The sequence below is a fragment of the Lucilia sericata genome, unplaced genomic scaffold (assembly GCF_015586225.1).
Source record: "Lucilia sericata isolate MDLA Ls3-8-SP2 unplaced genomic scaffold, ASM1558622v1 Contig000006F_arrow, whole genome shotgun sequence".
Classification (NCBI taxonomy): Eukaryota; Metazoa; Arthropoda; class Insecta; order Diptera; family Calliphoridae; genus Lucilia; species Lucilia sericata.
In genome coordinates this window covers 1,679,843-1,696,832 of record NW_023994047.1, presented here as the reverse complement: position 1 = coordinate 1,696,832, position 16,990 = coordinate 1,679,843, and the positions used below count along the sequence as shown (strand labels likewise).

The 16,990-nt window shown below is 27.6% G+C and overlaps 2 protein-coding genes across 54 annotated transcripts in view; one reads left to right on the top strand and one right to left on the bottom strand.

Annotated features, from left to right (window-relative positions):
- LOC119601906 (putative mediator of RNA polymerase II transcription subunit 26) overlaps positions 1–16,990 on the bottom strand; it is a 123,668-nt gene that overhangs the window by 66,072 nt on the left and 40,606 nt on the right. The window lies entirely within an intron of this gene.
- LOC119601692 (sodium channel protein para) overlaps positions 1–16,990 on the top strand; it is a 66,999-nt gene that overhangs the window by 16,821 nt on the left and 33,188 nt on the right. For 24 of the 44 annotated variants that reach the window (XM_037953133.1, XM_037953137.1, XM_037953090.1 and 21 more), the window contains 11 exons: positions 980–1,185; positions 6,862–6,990; positions 7,844–7,935; positions 8,045–8,318; positions 8,414–8,723; positions 9,533–9,835; positions 12,902–12,964; positions 15,730–15,910; positions 15,982–16,196; positions 16,259–16,358; positions 16,545–16,613. In XM_037953133.1, the coding sequence (XP_037809061.1) occupies positions 980–1,185; positions 6,862–6,990; positions 7,844–7,935; positions 8,045–8,318; positions 8,414–8,723; positions 9,533–9,835; positions 12,902–12,964; positions 15,730–15,910; positions 15,982–16,196; positions 16,259–16,358; positions 16,545–16,613 (1,942 nt within the window). Of the gene's footprint in view, positions 1–979; positions 1,186–6,861; positions 6,991–7,843; positions 7,936–8,044; positions 8,319–8,413; positions 8,724–9,532; positions 9,836–12,901; positions 12,965–15,690; positions 15,911–15,981; positions 16,197–16,258; positions 16,359–16,544; positions 16,614–16,990 lie in introns of all 44 variants that reach the window. The other 20 variants (XM_037952873.1, XM_037952840.1, XM_037952822.1 and 17 more) reach the window with 1 other exon arrangement.

The window sequence follows — 16,990 nt, the reverse complement described above, 5'->3', positions numbered from 1 at the left end:
AATTACTACATACTACGATACAACCATGGTTAACGTGGTAGTTCACTGCGCGCGAATAGTCAAGTAGAGTCGAAGAGACTCCGTTTTGACCGGACCACTCGAGTCGTCAGATGTAGTGTTGTATAGTATTAGATCCAGCCTGTAGCAGTGAGAAATGTCAGGATATCATTAAGCTTCGATCCAGATATCTCACCAAGGATAGATATGAAGTAACTGCCAACAAAACGGTTTCTTTTAACGGATAGAGGAGGGCATTCGCAGCGAAGATGGAAGACCGTTTCTACCTTTTCCCTGTTTTTGCAACTGCGACAGTGTTCATTGAAGGGTAGCCCAAGCCGACTTGCAAGTCTGCCTAGCACCCAGTGTCCTGTTATTACTGCTATCAAACTCTCCCGTCTACTTCGATTTATAAGGAGTCTTGTGCGTTTCTTATTGAAGAAGGGCCACAATATCTTGGCCCCTTTACATGTGTCTAGGTTATTCCACCTATTTTTAGTCTATTGAAGATAGAATCTGAGGCTACTACTCTTTATAAAGCATAACGGGCTTGCCAGAACGGGATCTGCGCTGGAGATATCAAGAGCAGATCCCGTTCTGGCAAGCTCATCTGCCTGTTCATATTCATAATAGTCCCTATGCGCAGGGACCCAGACAGGCGACTCAGCCTTGACAGATCTTTCTTGCACTGTCTTATTAATAGGGAAGTGGTAGTATAAGAATTTAGTGAGAGAAGTGCCGCTATCGACAAAAAATTCTATGTTGCCTCGAATATTGAGGTCACGATACAACCACACAACACCGATTGTGAATTGGACATATGTATGTATATATACATATATATAAAGCTAAGATTATTAGTTAATTTTCAAAACTGACATACATATTAAAACTACTACATACATATGTATGTGTATAATCCTAAATCTATATTATTTAAAATTTTACTAAAAATCTTTATATTTTTATATATCTTTTATAGACATTTGTAGTAGTAAGTAAAGGAAAAGATATTTTTCGGTTTTCTGCCTCAAAAGCAATGTGGTTGCTCGATCCATTTAATCCGATACGTCGTGTAGCCATTTATATTTTAGTACATCCTTTGTTTTCGTTATTCATTATCACCACTATCCTTGTTAATTGTATTTTAATGATAATGCCGACAACGCCCACGGTCGAGTCTACAGAGTGAGTACTAATTGAACAATATTTTCTAGATATATATTTATTTCTTTATTATTAGTTTATTTAACAAACAAACTATTTATTATCTATTGGTAGTTCTACTCCTTAATGTGTTTTATTTCGAACAATTTTTTTTTCGAAGTTTTGTTTGTTTTATAACTTGTTTTCGTTTAATTAAATAATATTTATTTTGAAAGAAAATATATCTAAACAAATTCTATTTATTTTCCTCTATATAATCAGTACTTTAATATATATTTAAAATACATATATGGTTTACTACATATATATATTCGTAAATGGTATTTTAGGCAAAGAAGACTTTTTTTATTCCAATATTTTTAACTGTTTTTTGTATTTAATGGTAAAACAAAAGTATAAATTTTTATATTTAAAATTTATTTTTTTTAATAATAAGTAACTTTTTTAATAAAACCACAAACCAGAAACAAACCAGAGTTAATTTAAAATGTTCTCAAATTGTATGAAAAAACGAGAGTAAATGTTTTCAATTTTTACGAAAACATCTAAAGGTAAAAGACAAAGTAAAACAATTTTTTTTTAAAAATAATTAAATAAATAATGTCATGCTGCTAGAGCTTGTGACTTACTAATACTTATGTAGTTTAATTGAGAAAATTTTCATTAAATTGATTAAAATTTCGTGCTTATAAATCGTGCTTCAGATTCTTGTAAATTTTTTCATATGATTTTCAAATCATACATTTCTGTAGTCATTCAAATAATTTAAAAAAATTCATTACTATATAACAAGTACATATGTATATATGAAAATACATTGTTGTCAGAATGTCCGGTAATCGGGAATTTAGATAGTTGATATTTTTAATATTAAATTTTAATTTTTTTAGATTTTTACAAATTTATTTATAGGAACAATCAATTTTATAAAAACAATTGAAAAGTCCAGGCAAAAGTATAATTTGAGAAAATAATAAGTAGAAGAAAGTGATAAAAATTTTAAGTTAATTTCAATTTTTTTGTAAATTTCAACATATTTATTGCAAATTTTGCATTATACTAAAATATTTCATAAAATTTCGTTTATTTTACGAAACAATTTCGTGCAACAACAAGGCCATCGTATAATATACGATATTATTCATATCTGTGCGTTAGGATTGGTTTATTTTCAGTGTATATGTATGTTTTCTAAGCGAAACAAATGGAATTTAAACTGTTTTTTGGGGGAACTTACGAAAATTTCATAATACGAATATAATATTATTATGGAGAATAATTTTTTAACTAAAATTACAAAATTCATTTTAAAATTAACAAAAATGTTTGCATAAATAAATGTTTCGTAAATTTCACCATAATGTTTCGTATATATTACGAAACAATTTCTTAATGCGAAACAATGAAGCATTCGTACAATGTATGACATTTTCGTATATATTAGGATTGGATTATTTTGAGTGTATGTATATGTATTCTGTGCGAAACAAATGGAATTTAAACTAGAATTTTTAGAGGAATTTCTTAAGGATTTTTTACAATATTTTTAAAACTTGAACTTCTGGCAACAATGTTTTTTGTTATAATTCTTAAAATCATTAGCCAGTACATGTACTAACTCCTTTCTTTCTGTTAATAAATTGTAAAGTAAAATTACTAACTTAGTACAAATCGAGTCTGAGGATTAAAAAATCATGGGCTATACTCTAATTTAAAAAAATTTAAGAGAATAAAAAATTATAAATAAATATTAAGTAAAACAAATTACTAAAAATTACAATGGTTTGTTCCAATAGAGTTTTATTTACGAAAAAATAAACAAAATTAGAGTGTGTTAAATAAAGTAGTATTTAATTCATTAAACGCTAGTAAAACATATTTATAATATTTTTGAAAACAAAAAAAATCTAGCAAAACCAAGTAAATTGTAGTAAAAATACCATAGTAATTAAGTACTTAAGTGTAGTATTAGTATTAAAACATGACATCATTTTCAGTAGAAACTTTTGTGAAAAATATTTATGTATATTATACGAAATTGTAGTTATAAGATTATTTATTATCGCCAAACATATAAATTTATTTATTTAGTTATATAAAATGTAGTTTTTTTAAACATTTCTGGTAGTAAGTTGTAAAGGAATGAGATAAAAGCATTTTAAAAATTAATTTTTTTAATTCTAAATAATATCAAAATTATTCTCCCAAATAAATAGTTAATGCTTTTATCCTGTTCTGTAGTTTATAAATTTAAATAAAATGTAAATTTTAAAAAGTAATTAGCAAATAATGTGTATATCCCAGTTTCTATTGTAAATAACTAGAAATAATAGCCTCAAAATAGCAAAGCAAAAAATTGTTAAATAATTAGCACCCAATAATAAGAACGAGAAAAATAATAACAAAAGAAAAACAAATTAAGAGAAACTGTCATTTTTTTAGCTGATATCAAAATTGTCAAGGTAGATTTGGTATCAGAAACAAGCACCCTGTAAAATTGAAGGAAAATTTACAAAAAAAAAAAAAAAATTAACAAATTAATATTTTGTGGCTAAAATTTCTTATTATTGACTTTTAAAATACATTTTTATAGGAGTATATTGATAACGATTTACTATTATTATTGTACTATTATGTTAACTGTTATTCGTATTTTTAAAATTCCTACAGTTATGGTCAATTTATTTATATTTGCTACTTTTTTTATTATTGTTATTATTAAATACTTTACTAGTTATTTTAAATATTTATAATATTTTATGCAGTTTGCCTGAAATTAAAGTGTTCTTTGAGGTCTAGATCAAATACAAACGTATAGTAGAAATTATACTCTTTTAAAAATTAAACAGAATAACCTACAAATCAGTTATGTACTTGAACAATTCAATTATTTAAGTTTAAACATACTAATACATATGCATATACATAAACAATCGTACATAACCTATTCTACATGTTCTTTCACGGTAAACGTAGTTTTTTCTAAAATTATTTTACATTTTATATAAAAATCGTATATATAACGACAGAATTTTGTGGTGCCATACCACAAAGCATTTCGTACAATGTACGACACTTTTCGTATATATTAGGCATTGATTATTTTCAGTGTATATAAAGGAATACAGAGAGTAATAGGGTGTGAGTATAATATTCTACAAACAACTTAATTTTATATTTTCGGTTGCTGTGTGTTTCCGAAGCAGATTCTACACATGTGTGTTTTAAAATCCATAAAACTTTTTCAACAAATTGTTTTAGTTTTTTGTTCTAAATGTATGCTATTAATCCTGTTAGTGGATAAAGGATATTTTAAACAGATTCTTTTACCAATTTGTGGTCCAAAACTGTCTGTCTTAAAGGACACTTGTAGGGAAACATGAAAAAATGTCCAGAATAATGTTGACAATAAGAAATTATGAAAGTCATTGAATACAAAAGCAAAAATATGTCTACATGAATATATCAGGTTCATGGAGACAAATTTTGTAAATCTTAAACATGATGATAGGATTTCTATATAATGGCTTATAAAAGCCACTCTATGAGAATCACATGAAAATTCCTGGAAAAATTAAATATTAAAATTATGAAAAAATGTATAACATTGAAGTAAAACAAACGATTTCAAGACAATCGATGCAATCCTCATATTTACATACATACATATACATGTGTAATACAAAACCATTGTATAATCTATGTGTGTGTAGAATGTTGATTTGAACTTATATGCATGTATGTCAATGAAAATGCTTAAAAGGAAAGGAACTAAAAAATGTAGGTTATGTGCATCACTTTCAAGTGTTCATGGTAGAAATGCACGACGACAATGACACAGTCCGTTAGACATCTTTTATACACATTCATACTTTCATAGTATGCATCGATAGACATCTTATTACGTGGGTCACAACATAAGTTTTAACATAAAGAAATGTTTTTTTTTTTCTTTCACATTATTAACAGGGCAATGAAATAGTATTTAATTTTAAGATTTTTTTTATTAAATCTGTCATAGGGTCTCCCCGGTAGGTAAAGTTATCAAAATTTCGATCAATTAGATTCGTATGTTGTATGAAAAGTTAGGCGCTCAGATGCCTACACACATGTATTTAAGTCAACTTGTTTAAGTCCTCATTACATCTGTTTTTAATAAAATTTATTTGAATTTTTAAAATTTTGTTGTCATGTTAAAACTGCAGAGACCTTCTGTCAGACCAACAACGTACTACAGTTGTAGATAAATGAATGGATTGATGGATGGTTGGGTGGGTCATCATCCTTGCATATGTATGTATGTGTTACAAATGTTAATTTGCTCTTTTTTTTGCAAATAAAATATCATAAGTGTTATAATCATACATAATATTAGCATACATATTATTGAAGGCCAACATGTCCTCAATATGCAATAAAAAGGGAGGCGATTTAAGAGGAGCATAGTAAGAAAAAACATGTAAGAGTTTATAGTCGGGCATGGCCGACCAGTGATTATGTAAAAAATGTTGATTATTTTTTTTTAAGAATAAAGTATTTAATTTCATTTTTACCTTAATTCAGAAATATTTTAACAGTTTGTTGACAAAAAAAGTATTTTCTAAATGAGGGGTTATATGGGGGGCGGAGGGTTGTTATGGTCAAATCCTTATAAATTTTGGTAGAGTTATCATCATGATATTAGTGTTTATAAGTAAATTTTCTGAAGGAGACTTTATGAGCTCAAAAGCCCTATTCGGGGGGTACGGTTGTATGGGGGCTATACGAAATAAGGGACCGATTTTAACCATTTTCAACAGGCTTCGTCCTTGAGACAAGAGAAGACTATGTGCCAAATTTCATCAAATTATCTTAAACATTGCAACCTGTAGAGTGCGCACAAGGTTTACATGGACACACAGACGGACGGACGAATAGACGCATGGACAGATGGACATAGCTAAATCGACTCAGAAAGTGATTCTGAGCCGATTGGTGTACTTTAACGTGGGTGTTACAAACATCAGCACAAACGTATAACACCCTCCCCGCTATAGTGGTGTAGGGTATAAACACCCACGTACATATACAAAGGAATAAATAATATTTGATATTTGTATCTGTATCTGCTCTTATACTCACACATGTACATGTATGTATGTATGTGGTCAGTACAATAAGTAATCGAAAGGTTTAAATTTTATATTGATTTCAATAGTATTTCAGTACATTTTGCATAACGAAACTGCATTTGGTTTTAATTCTAAGTTAGAAAATCAGAAATCATTCGTCCACATTTTTCTGTACAATCGTTATCTTCTAACCATAAGTTTACTTGTTAAGTATTTAGTGTTTAAAAAAAGTTAAATTTTGATTGAAAGTTTATTTTAAATATTCCTAGTAGGTTAAGTACGAACAAATGTTTTTTTTTTTTCTTAATTCAAAACTGTTCTGTATGTAACAATACTTAAATTAAAGTTAAATAAAGAAATATTAATACAAATTCAAGTTGAAATTGAAATTTCGTCCGGTATACAATATAAATAAATAAATATTTTTGTTTACAAATTAAATTGAATTAAATCGAATTTGTTTTAGTTTGTTGGTTTTTTTTTCTAAACATCTGAGTACAATTCTTTTTTCTAACTTATAATTTGTTTATAATTTATGTGTTATTGTATGTAAAAAAAAAACAACGATTACAAAATTCGTTTTTAGGGTGATATTCACCGGAATCTACACATTTGAATCAGCTGTTAAAGTGATGGCACGAGGTTTCATTTTATGCCCGTTTACGTATCTTAGAGATGCATGGAATTGGCTGGACTTCGTAGTAATAGCTTTAGCGTGAGTTTTATTATTATTATTTTAAATGTTTATATTATCAACACCGAGAGATAATTCATTTTCTTTATCATTTTTAAACATTTTACAAAAATTTTAATTGAGAATACTTAAAACAAAAGAAAAACAATTAATCTAGTTAATTATTTGTGTTAAAATTAAAAAAAATATATATATATATATTTTAATTTTCTGTTTCTTTTCAACAAAATGTTCATAAATTTGCCAAAAAGTAATTTTAATTGTAAACACTCCTAAATTTATATATATATATATAGAAAAGATATACTCCTTTAATTTCGTATCCCCCTTCCTCACCCTCTAAATAAAACATTGAACAGACAGTCGTATATAATAATCATTAGTTTTCTAAATGTATTTAATTAATGAGAATTTATATAAAAAAGAAACAATTATTATTATTATATACCAAAAGTAGTTTTTGTTTTTTTAATTTGTATTTGATGAAACGATAAATAATGGCTCATATATAATCATACAAATATTTATCTCAATATAAATCATAGAAAATTTATTATTTTCTTCTTTATTTTTTTCATTTTTGTTTTTGCTCAATTTAATAATGAAAAATGCATATTTTCATTTTCGTTTAAAATTGTTGAACAAAAAGTGAAACGTCTAAATTATAAAATGTTTAAAATTGGAAGACTCGTCTAAATGCGTATTCACTTTTTGAGTGAAATGAATATTAACCGAAACAAAAATCTCATAATTTTTTGCAAATAAAATCCATTTAAATTGTACATAATTATTGAAATTTACCTATAAATATTTTTTTATTTTCTTTAAATATTTAACAACAACTACGACCGTAACTAACTAACTAACGATTTAGTTATGTGACCATGGGTATAGATTTAGGTAATCTTGCAGCTTTGAGAACATTTAGGGTACTGCGAGCTCTTAAAACCGTAGCCATTGTGCCAGGTAAAGTTTTTGAAATAATTGTTCCGTATAAATCTATATAAATAAGAGCACTTTCTATATGTCTTTATGTTCGAGAAGAGTTATTAATGTGTTCACAACTATTTGATAGGTCTGAAAACCATCGTCGGTGCTGTCATTGAATCTGTAAAAAATCTACGCGATGTGATAATTTTGACAATGTTCTCCCTGTCGGTGTTTGCGCTGATGGGCCTACAAATTTATATGGGTGTTCTAACACAAAAGTGCATTAAAAGATTTCCCCTCGATGGGAGCTGGGGTAATTTGACGGACGAGAACTGGAAGCTACACAATGAAAATGTCTCCAATTGGTACACAGAGGATGGTATAGCGTATCCGCTGTGTGGTAATATATCTGGAGCGGGGTATGTTTAAACTGAAGATTTAGGAAATTATGTGGCAGATACTAAATGATTGTGTGTTTGTATTTGTGTTTTTTGTTTACGTTTTGTGCTGCCAGGCAATGTGGAGAAGATTATGTGTGTCTGCAGGGCTTTGGTCCGAACCCGAATTATGGTTACACTAGTTTCGATTCGTTCGGTTGGGCTTTCCTGTCTGCCTTTCGTCTAATGACCCAGGACTTTTGGGAGGATTTGTATCAGCTCGTTTTGAGAGCTGCCGGTCCCTGGCACATGTTGTTTTTTATAGTCATCATCTTCCTAGGTTCATTCTATCTTGTGAATTTGATTTTGGCCATTGTTGCCATGTCTTATGACGAATTGCAAAAGAAGGCCGAAGAAGAAGAGGCTGCTGAAGAGGAGGCCATACGTGTAAGTACTTTGTTTTTAGTCGGTTTCAGATATTATCAATTTCCAATTTTGGTTTGGTCTGTGCAAAATTCGAATTGAAAATATTTGAACTACCGATTTGAATTTCAGTTTAATTTGAATCGAATTTAGAAAGTTCGTTCTTGTCTTGAATTTCAATTTGATTGATGTCTAATTACGTTCAAACTAAAACGAAAATTAAAACAAACAAACATTTCAAATTGAGAATAACAATCAAATAAATAAATATTCGTAACAAACTCAAACGTTATTCTTCTCAATAAATGTTTTGTTTTAATTTTCTTTTAGTTTTTGTTTTTATAATTATTTAATTACTGTTGTTAACATTATAATTATTATTATCATAATTATTAATACATTTTATAAAATTCAATTATTCTTTTGCCTTTATTAAACATGTCTTTTAGCGTGTATTTTTATGACATTCGAATATTTTATGCCAAATGGTTGTTTTAATACATTTTAATTTTTAATAGAACAGAAATTATTTATTAGAAACCCAAAAAATATGGAAAGCTGTTGTCGATAAAACAGAAAAACTATTTTTCATTATTTTTTTTTTCATTTCATTTGGAATGGCTGAATTATTTGAAAAGCAACCAATCGAGTACCAAACAATAATTTTGTTACATTGCTTCAAGTTTGATAAAAAAATACTAACAAAAACAAAAAAATAAGTAAAAGCAGTTAAATGTTGTTGCGTTCTTTGAAAGAAATAAATAATAATAGAAATAAAATTTACTAATAGATAATTATCATTTGGTTTTCTTGTGATTAATATATTATTATAGGAAGCAGAGGAGGCGGCGGCGGCTAAGGCGGCTAAACTGGAGGAACGGGCCAATGCGGCAGCTCAAGCAGCTCAGGATGCAGCTGATGCCGCCGAGGCAGCACTGCACCCCGAGATGGCCAAGAGTCCGACATACTCTTGCATTAGCTATGAACTGTTCGTTGGCGGTGAAAAAGGCAATGACGACAACAACAAAGAGAAAATGTCCATACGCAGCGTCGAAGTGGAATCGGAGTCGGTGAGCGTTATACAAAGACAACCAGCACCTACAGCACACGCAACTAAAGTCCGTAAAGTTAGTACGGTAAGTACAACGCAGCTGGCTAATGTGCTTTCAAGTTCCTCTTTTTCTTTCTATCTCCCTCTATCTACTATCTATCTATCTGTCTGTCTATCTCTCAATTGCGAATTGTTTTGAAATTTTTATTTCAACTTTTTTGTTAGTTTCTGTCTTTTTGAGTTGACTATTAGTTTCTTTTTTCCTGGTTTTAATTTTTTTTTACCAACATTTACATTTAAGTTTTTGGGATTTATTTTTGGGAAAAAATTTAATTTTACTTAAAAATTTTTTAACTTAAAAAAAACCTCCTACAAGTATTTAAGTTTCTTATTTTTTTGATTAGTAATGCCCTTGAATGTCGCATGTTTGTTGTAAAATATTCAATTTACATTATAATGAATTCAGCCATATTTCAGTTGGAAACCTAATACAAAAGTAGATTTGTGGTTTTCTAAAACAATTCTAAATTGTGGAGCATTTATAAAACCTTTAAAAAAAATGTGAACTAAAGAGACATGCACCTAATATTTAAGGCAAATTTTGGTTTCAAAAAGGGAATGGCTATATACAAAATTAATACCAATTTTTCAAATTTCTTCTTTAAGAAATTTGTTTTCAATAATTCTCTCATACAAAATTGCAAAGTTTGGATTCAAAATATTTACAAAATTTAAAATATTTACAATTATTTTAAAATCGTTTATTATATCCTGATATCTAATATCAAACAAGAGATCTTTATCTTATCTCCTAAATAGTTCTTCATAATATTCAAAATTATAAAAGAAAATCCGAGATTAAAAAATTGTTCGGTTCCACAATTTTAGAACCATATGGCAAATATTACTTTCTTAAAAAAATATATGTATTTTGTAGCATGCTGTTTGAATTATTTAAAATTATTTTATGATTTGATGTAGTAAATTTAAAAAGCCTAAATACTTTCAACTGTTAAACTTTTGCTTTGCCAGCTTAGTTTTTGATTTTTAGTTTTAAGCACTTTAGAGTTTTCTTTTCTTATAAGAATGGAAATGTCTTGCGACTGATATAATAATAATATACATAAATATTATGAAAAAGCATGAATAAATGGCTAAAATATATTTCATATTTATCACGAAAATTCGTTAGTAAAGGGTCCTTTACACGATCACACTTTACGTACGTAAAGTCTAATGAAAAAGTAAAATGAAATTCCATCCATATGAATTGGTATAAAACAATAACAAAGTAAGATGGAAACAGCTGTTTCACTTTTTTTGTATGTGTTTACATAAAAACACATCCTGGAACTAATGCGACTTGCTTGTTTTTTGAATCATTTCAAATAATGAAGAGAGCCATACGACTGTCAAATTTTCCATCCATATTTTCTCTCAATGTGTGATGGTTTTATTACATATTGCGTTTAGACGATCCCATACAAAAAATTTTGACAGATCATATTACTTGTGTGCTCGTGTAAAGGGGGCTTAAGCAATCAAATTAAAATTAATGCCAGATTATGAAATATCTTTTAACTGATACATATATTAACTTAATAACTACAAAAATATTATAATATTTTTATAAAATTATTCAAGTTAGTGAATTTAAATTTAGGATTTTAATTTATTATTTTTATTTTATTTTTTTTTTTTGTAATTATGATTTGTTTACAACAATAATAATTTATGTAAACAATACCAGCACGCAGCAGCTACGGCTACACTTAAACAATAGTTAAACTAAGCTTAAACACAAGCTGCGTTAAACTTTCAAAGAATTATACACTTTGTTTTAAAGTCTATTAGAGGGACATTTACTTTCAAATATTGAAACGAAATTTTTGCGTTGAATACTAAGCAAAGACCTAAATGAAATAATACAAATATTTAATAATATTGAAAAAAAATACCTACATATTTAATAAACATTTATGTTATTATTTATTTGTTTATTGTTCGTTTTGTTTATTTATTAAGTTCTAATGGCTTGCCTTCCAAACTGCCTGTTATTACTTCTAATTATACTACAAATTGGCTTTAAAATTTTTTTCTAAGTAGAGTTCCCAAAAGTCCTATTACACTAGATGAGCTTAAAAAAAGCTAATTTGTAATTAAAAACAGTTGTAATTAATTTCAAAATTCTGAATTACAAATTGGCTTTGCTCCAACGTTGCTCAGGTAGGTTTTAAACTAGACTTACAATACATACAAATAATATAAAAATCCCAATTGGCTTAAGAATAGAATTTCATTCTATTTTATTTGAAATTTTTGAAAATATTAAAAAACACATTTGTACAATTCCCGAATTATAGAACGCAGAGTTTTAAGCAAAAAGGAGTGTAAATTTTGTTTATAGGCAGAACTAGTCTAAACATGATACTCAGTAATTTTGTTGCAATAATTAAGAAATAATCTTAGTTCTTGGTCAAACTTTATGTATAATTATGTTTAGCTAGTTCTATCTTTATTCTAATTCTTTTCAATAACAATAATTTGAATAGTAAAAAATAATAACTTCAATAAATTTGTTCAACTACTTTGTTCCCACAAAAATGTTTAAAATGTTCTATGTCTGATATTAATCATACGACATGGTTGAATTATTGTAAATTATTTATTTACTATTCAATAACATAATGTTGTTGTTAAAAAAAAGAAAAATATTTAAATTTAACATTAATCTCTTTGACAGTAGTTTCCTTTTGAAATTCCCCCTGTAGCTGTAATTAGTATTATGTTTTTTTTGTATTTCTTAGTAAAACTGTTGTTTAACTAGTTAACTGTAGTTTAATAAAGTTAATATTTTAGTTTGTTAAAAAAGTAAGAAAATTTAAATCACATCCTGATAAAAGTAAAACAAATTTAAATCAAAATGTTGTAAAAAAAAATAACTAAATTCACTTTTTTTCGAAATTTGTTTCCCTTCTTTAGAAAACCAACACTCACCCTACACATTTTACGTTTTTCTAGTAATAATTTAAGATTTACATACAACAAAAGATCTATGATTTGAATTTATTATTTTATTTTTTCTTCTTCTATATATTCTTTTTTTTGTGGATTTTTTGTTTTTGAAACAAAAAAAAAATAAAATACTTAGACTTCCTTATCCTTACCTGGTTCACCATTTAACATACGCCGGGGATCACGTAGTTCACACAAGGTAAGATAAATATTACATTCCAAAAAAATATATATACATATTTGAACTCACACACACACACACACCAAAAAAGTAACCAGAGAGAAAAAAAAAATAACAAAATGAATTCAAAACATAATTTGCACACTTGCTGACAGCCTCAGCTCTCTAACACCGTTCAATATTTTATATTTATATATGAAAATTAATAAAAGTATAATAAAAAACACACTTAGGGTTGTCATTCATTTAAAACAATTCACTCATTTAACGCTGCACAAATGTCATATGCCATCGAAATCATTCATTTATAAAAAGAAAACGAGATTTAGCTAAATAAGAGGAACCGAGCAAATTTTATAAAGATTTCTTTAATAATATTCTAAATTTAAACTGCTAATAATTTCCAAAATAGTTTGATGTTCTAAATTAGAGTGAAAATATGTGGGTTATGAGGAATTTCGTATATGTAAGTATACAGAAGGAAACCCCCGTTAGAAAAGTACCGAAATTGATACAATCCGTTGTCAAAAGTGAGCTTACCATGTTTGTTAACATTTAGAAGTTAACATTTATATAACACCCAGTTATGTTTTTGACAACCACTGTTGTAATTTTGAAAACGCATCATTGTCATTACAACAACGCGTTGTTGTCGACTACACTTTGTGTCATTTCGGCAATGCATCGTTGTAATTTCGACATCAAATCGTTGTCATTTCGATAACGCAACATTCTGTTTGACAACATAGTGTTGTCATTTTTGTAATACATTAATATTTGTTGGTTCATTTCAGAACGTCGTGTATTTTTTATACTTTTGTTGTTGGTTTGACAACTATCCCTACATACTTTGACAACCGATGTTATTGAAAATTTATAAAATGTGTCAATTTCGTACCCTCTGTGTAAAGAAATAATATACAAGTCTCTATAGGTGGACATATTTTGAAAACTTGGGGAAATATAATCTCCCTTGCTATCCAATACAATTGTTATTTGCCTTCGCTGGAAATAAATTCTAACAATATAAATGTTCAAGTCAGTAAATAATTTAATTTTCAAATGCAAGTTAAAGGGCCTTTACACGATCACCTTTTACGTACGTAAAGTCTAATGAAAAGGTAAAATGAAATTCCATCCGTATGACAAAAAACAGAATAAAAGTCATATGATATATTTTTTGTGTTTACACGATTGGTATAAAACAATAACAAAATAAGATGGAAACAGCTGTTTAAATAAAAATACATCCCTGATCTAATGCGACTTGCTTGTTTTTTGAATAATTTAAAAAAAATTAGAGTGCCATACGACTGTCAAATTTTCCATCCGTATTTTCTCTCATGGTGTGATGGTTTCATTACACATTGCGTTTAGGCGATCCCATCTTCTACACAACATTTTGACAGATCATATTACTTGTGTGCTCGTGTAAAGGGGGCTTTATGTTATCCAGGATTCTCCACAAGAGCTCCTCATTTAGATAAGATCTCTTTCGTTCGTTATTAGTTTCATCTTTTCATTCATAGATCATGATCATGAATCAGCATAAAATATATGATGATATTATTATAATTATTTTGAAAATTTTCCCTATTTTTTAACTGATCGCTTATACAACCGAAAATGTATAAACGATAACTTCTTCTATTCTGACTTCTGATATGTTCCTTTAATGGTCAAGTACTTTTAACTATGTATTTTAAACATACTTTCTCATATACACATGTGTCTACACACATTCGTATATGTATGTGCATATGTACAATATGTATGTACTCGTTTAGTTTAATTATGAATATAATTAATCTGGAATTGTATTTTATTTAAACATTAATAAGTTAACTAAAACAAAAACAACGAAATCACTTTAAATGTTTTAGTTTTTTGGTTTCAGTTTTATTTTGATTTTATTTTCTTTCTCTAAACTCCCGCACTTTTTATTATTATAATTAAATTATATTGAAACTTCTTTTTTCTAATCTATCTAATATCTATTAAATATTCCTCGTAAACATACATAATGTGTATTGTGAACCTATGAAATGTATTTATTATTCATTTGTTATCTATCTAACTACTTCTTTGAACATTTTTTTTATGTTTTTAATTTTTCAAATCCTCCACGTTGTGTTTTTATCTTTTTGTGCGAATATTTTTGGTTTAAAGTTTCAATTTTGATTTTATTATGTAACGAATATCATGTGTATTATTTTGAAAATTGTTTATGTTCAATATGAATCTTTAGCATACGTACTCTGTCTACATATAAAATATTTAAAATGAATACAGAAATGAAATTTATGAAATTCTTTAAACATCAGTGTGCTTATTTTCTGTTGTTCATATTTAATCCAATTAAATAGTACATAAATAAATTTTGAATTGAAATTTTTAATTATTTTCATAATTTTACTCATTCACTTAAATGGATTTTAGAAATATGATTGTTTACATTTTTTTATTTTTTAAATTTTATTTTGTTTTGAGTTGTAATTCATTATTATTTCAATTTAAACATGGCTCTAATATTTTGTTTGGTTTTTTTTTTGTATAAAAATACAACAAATAACAAACAATTCAAAATATGATTTAAATAAGTTAAAAAATAAAATAAAAACCACTACAACAAAATAAAAAAAAATCAATTCAATTCTTATATAATATTATAAATATAAATCATCATAATATTTTTGCCACTATTCACCACTTGTTCTACCCTAAATGTGTGTTAAAATGTAAAGCAACTACTAACGAAAAGTTCAAATAAAAAAACACCTCAGTATACAATACGAAATGGGCGTGGACGTTTTGGTATACCGGGTAGTGATCGCAAGCCTTTGGTTTTGTCAACATATCAGGATGCCCAGCAACATTTGCCATATGCTGATGACTCGAATGCCGTGACACCCATGTCCGAAGAGAATGGTGCCATTATAGTACCGGTTTACTATTGTAATTTAGGTAAGGCCGTTTATACATTTTCCATTCATTTGTTATATATGTATATTCTAATATTTGTTTAAATCCTAAAGGTTCTAGACATTCCTCATATACCTCGCATCAATCAAGAATCTCGTATACATCACATGGAGATCTTTTGGGTGGCATGGCAGCTATGGGAGCCAGCACAATGACAAAAGAAAGTAAATTGCGTAGCCGCAATACCCGCAATCAGTCTATAGGTGCCTCAAATGGTGGTACTCAATATGTGGATAATAATCACAAGGAGCACCATCAGCGTGAATATGTAAGTCTACTTAATATGAAGCGATACTTTGAGAATTAAATTTTTTATTTTTCTTTTAAAAGGAAATGGGTCAGGAGTACACAGATGAATCTGGCAAGATTAAACACCACGACAATCCTTTTATCGAGCCCGTCCAAACTCAAACAGTGGTAGACATGAAAGGTTAAAATTTATATATTACTGTTTCATATCCCCATTGGTCAGGTCTTCAAGACGTTCCTAGAGAACTGTTTAATTGAATGAAAGCCAAATTTTAAAATGTTTTGAAGACATTGTCCTTCACAATTGCTATATATTTGCCTTTATATATCTAAAATACTAATTTTTAATGTATGTTTCTTTTATTAGATGTAATGGTCCTAAATGATATAATCGAACAAGCCGCTGGTCGGCATAGTCGTGCTAGTGACCGAGGTGGTAAGTTTTATTTGTTGAATTTCGTTTAAAATATACTTATTGTTGCTTTTAATTTGTTTTATATTGTTATATGTATTTATATTTTTATTATTTAATATATTTATATTTTATTAATTGTATGTCTTAACAAAAAAAAAAAAAAAACTAAATACGAACATATAATTCGGCAGTAATTTTCTGTTGTAAATACAAATTGTTTTAAAGTTATGATTATTTTCTGTTTTAATTCACTTTTTTAACATAAAAAAAATATTTATATATACGACTATAATATTTACTAGTCATTGGTCTTTGTTGTAAATATTTAATAATTTTTGTATTTGAAAATGTGTTGCCCATACTTCTAAATAATAAATATATTTATTTAATTTTATTTA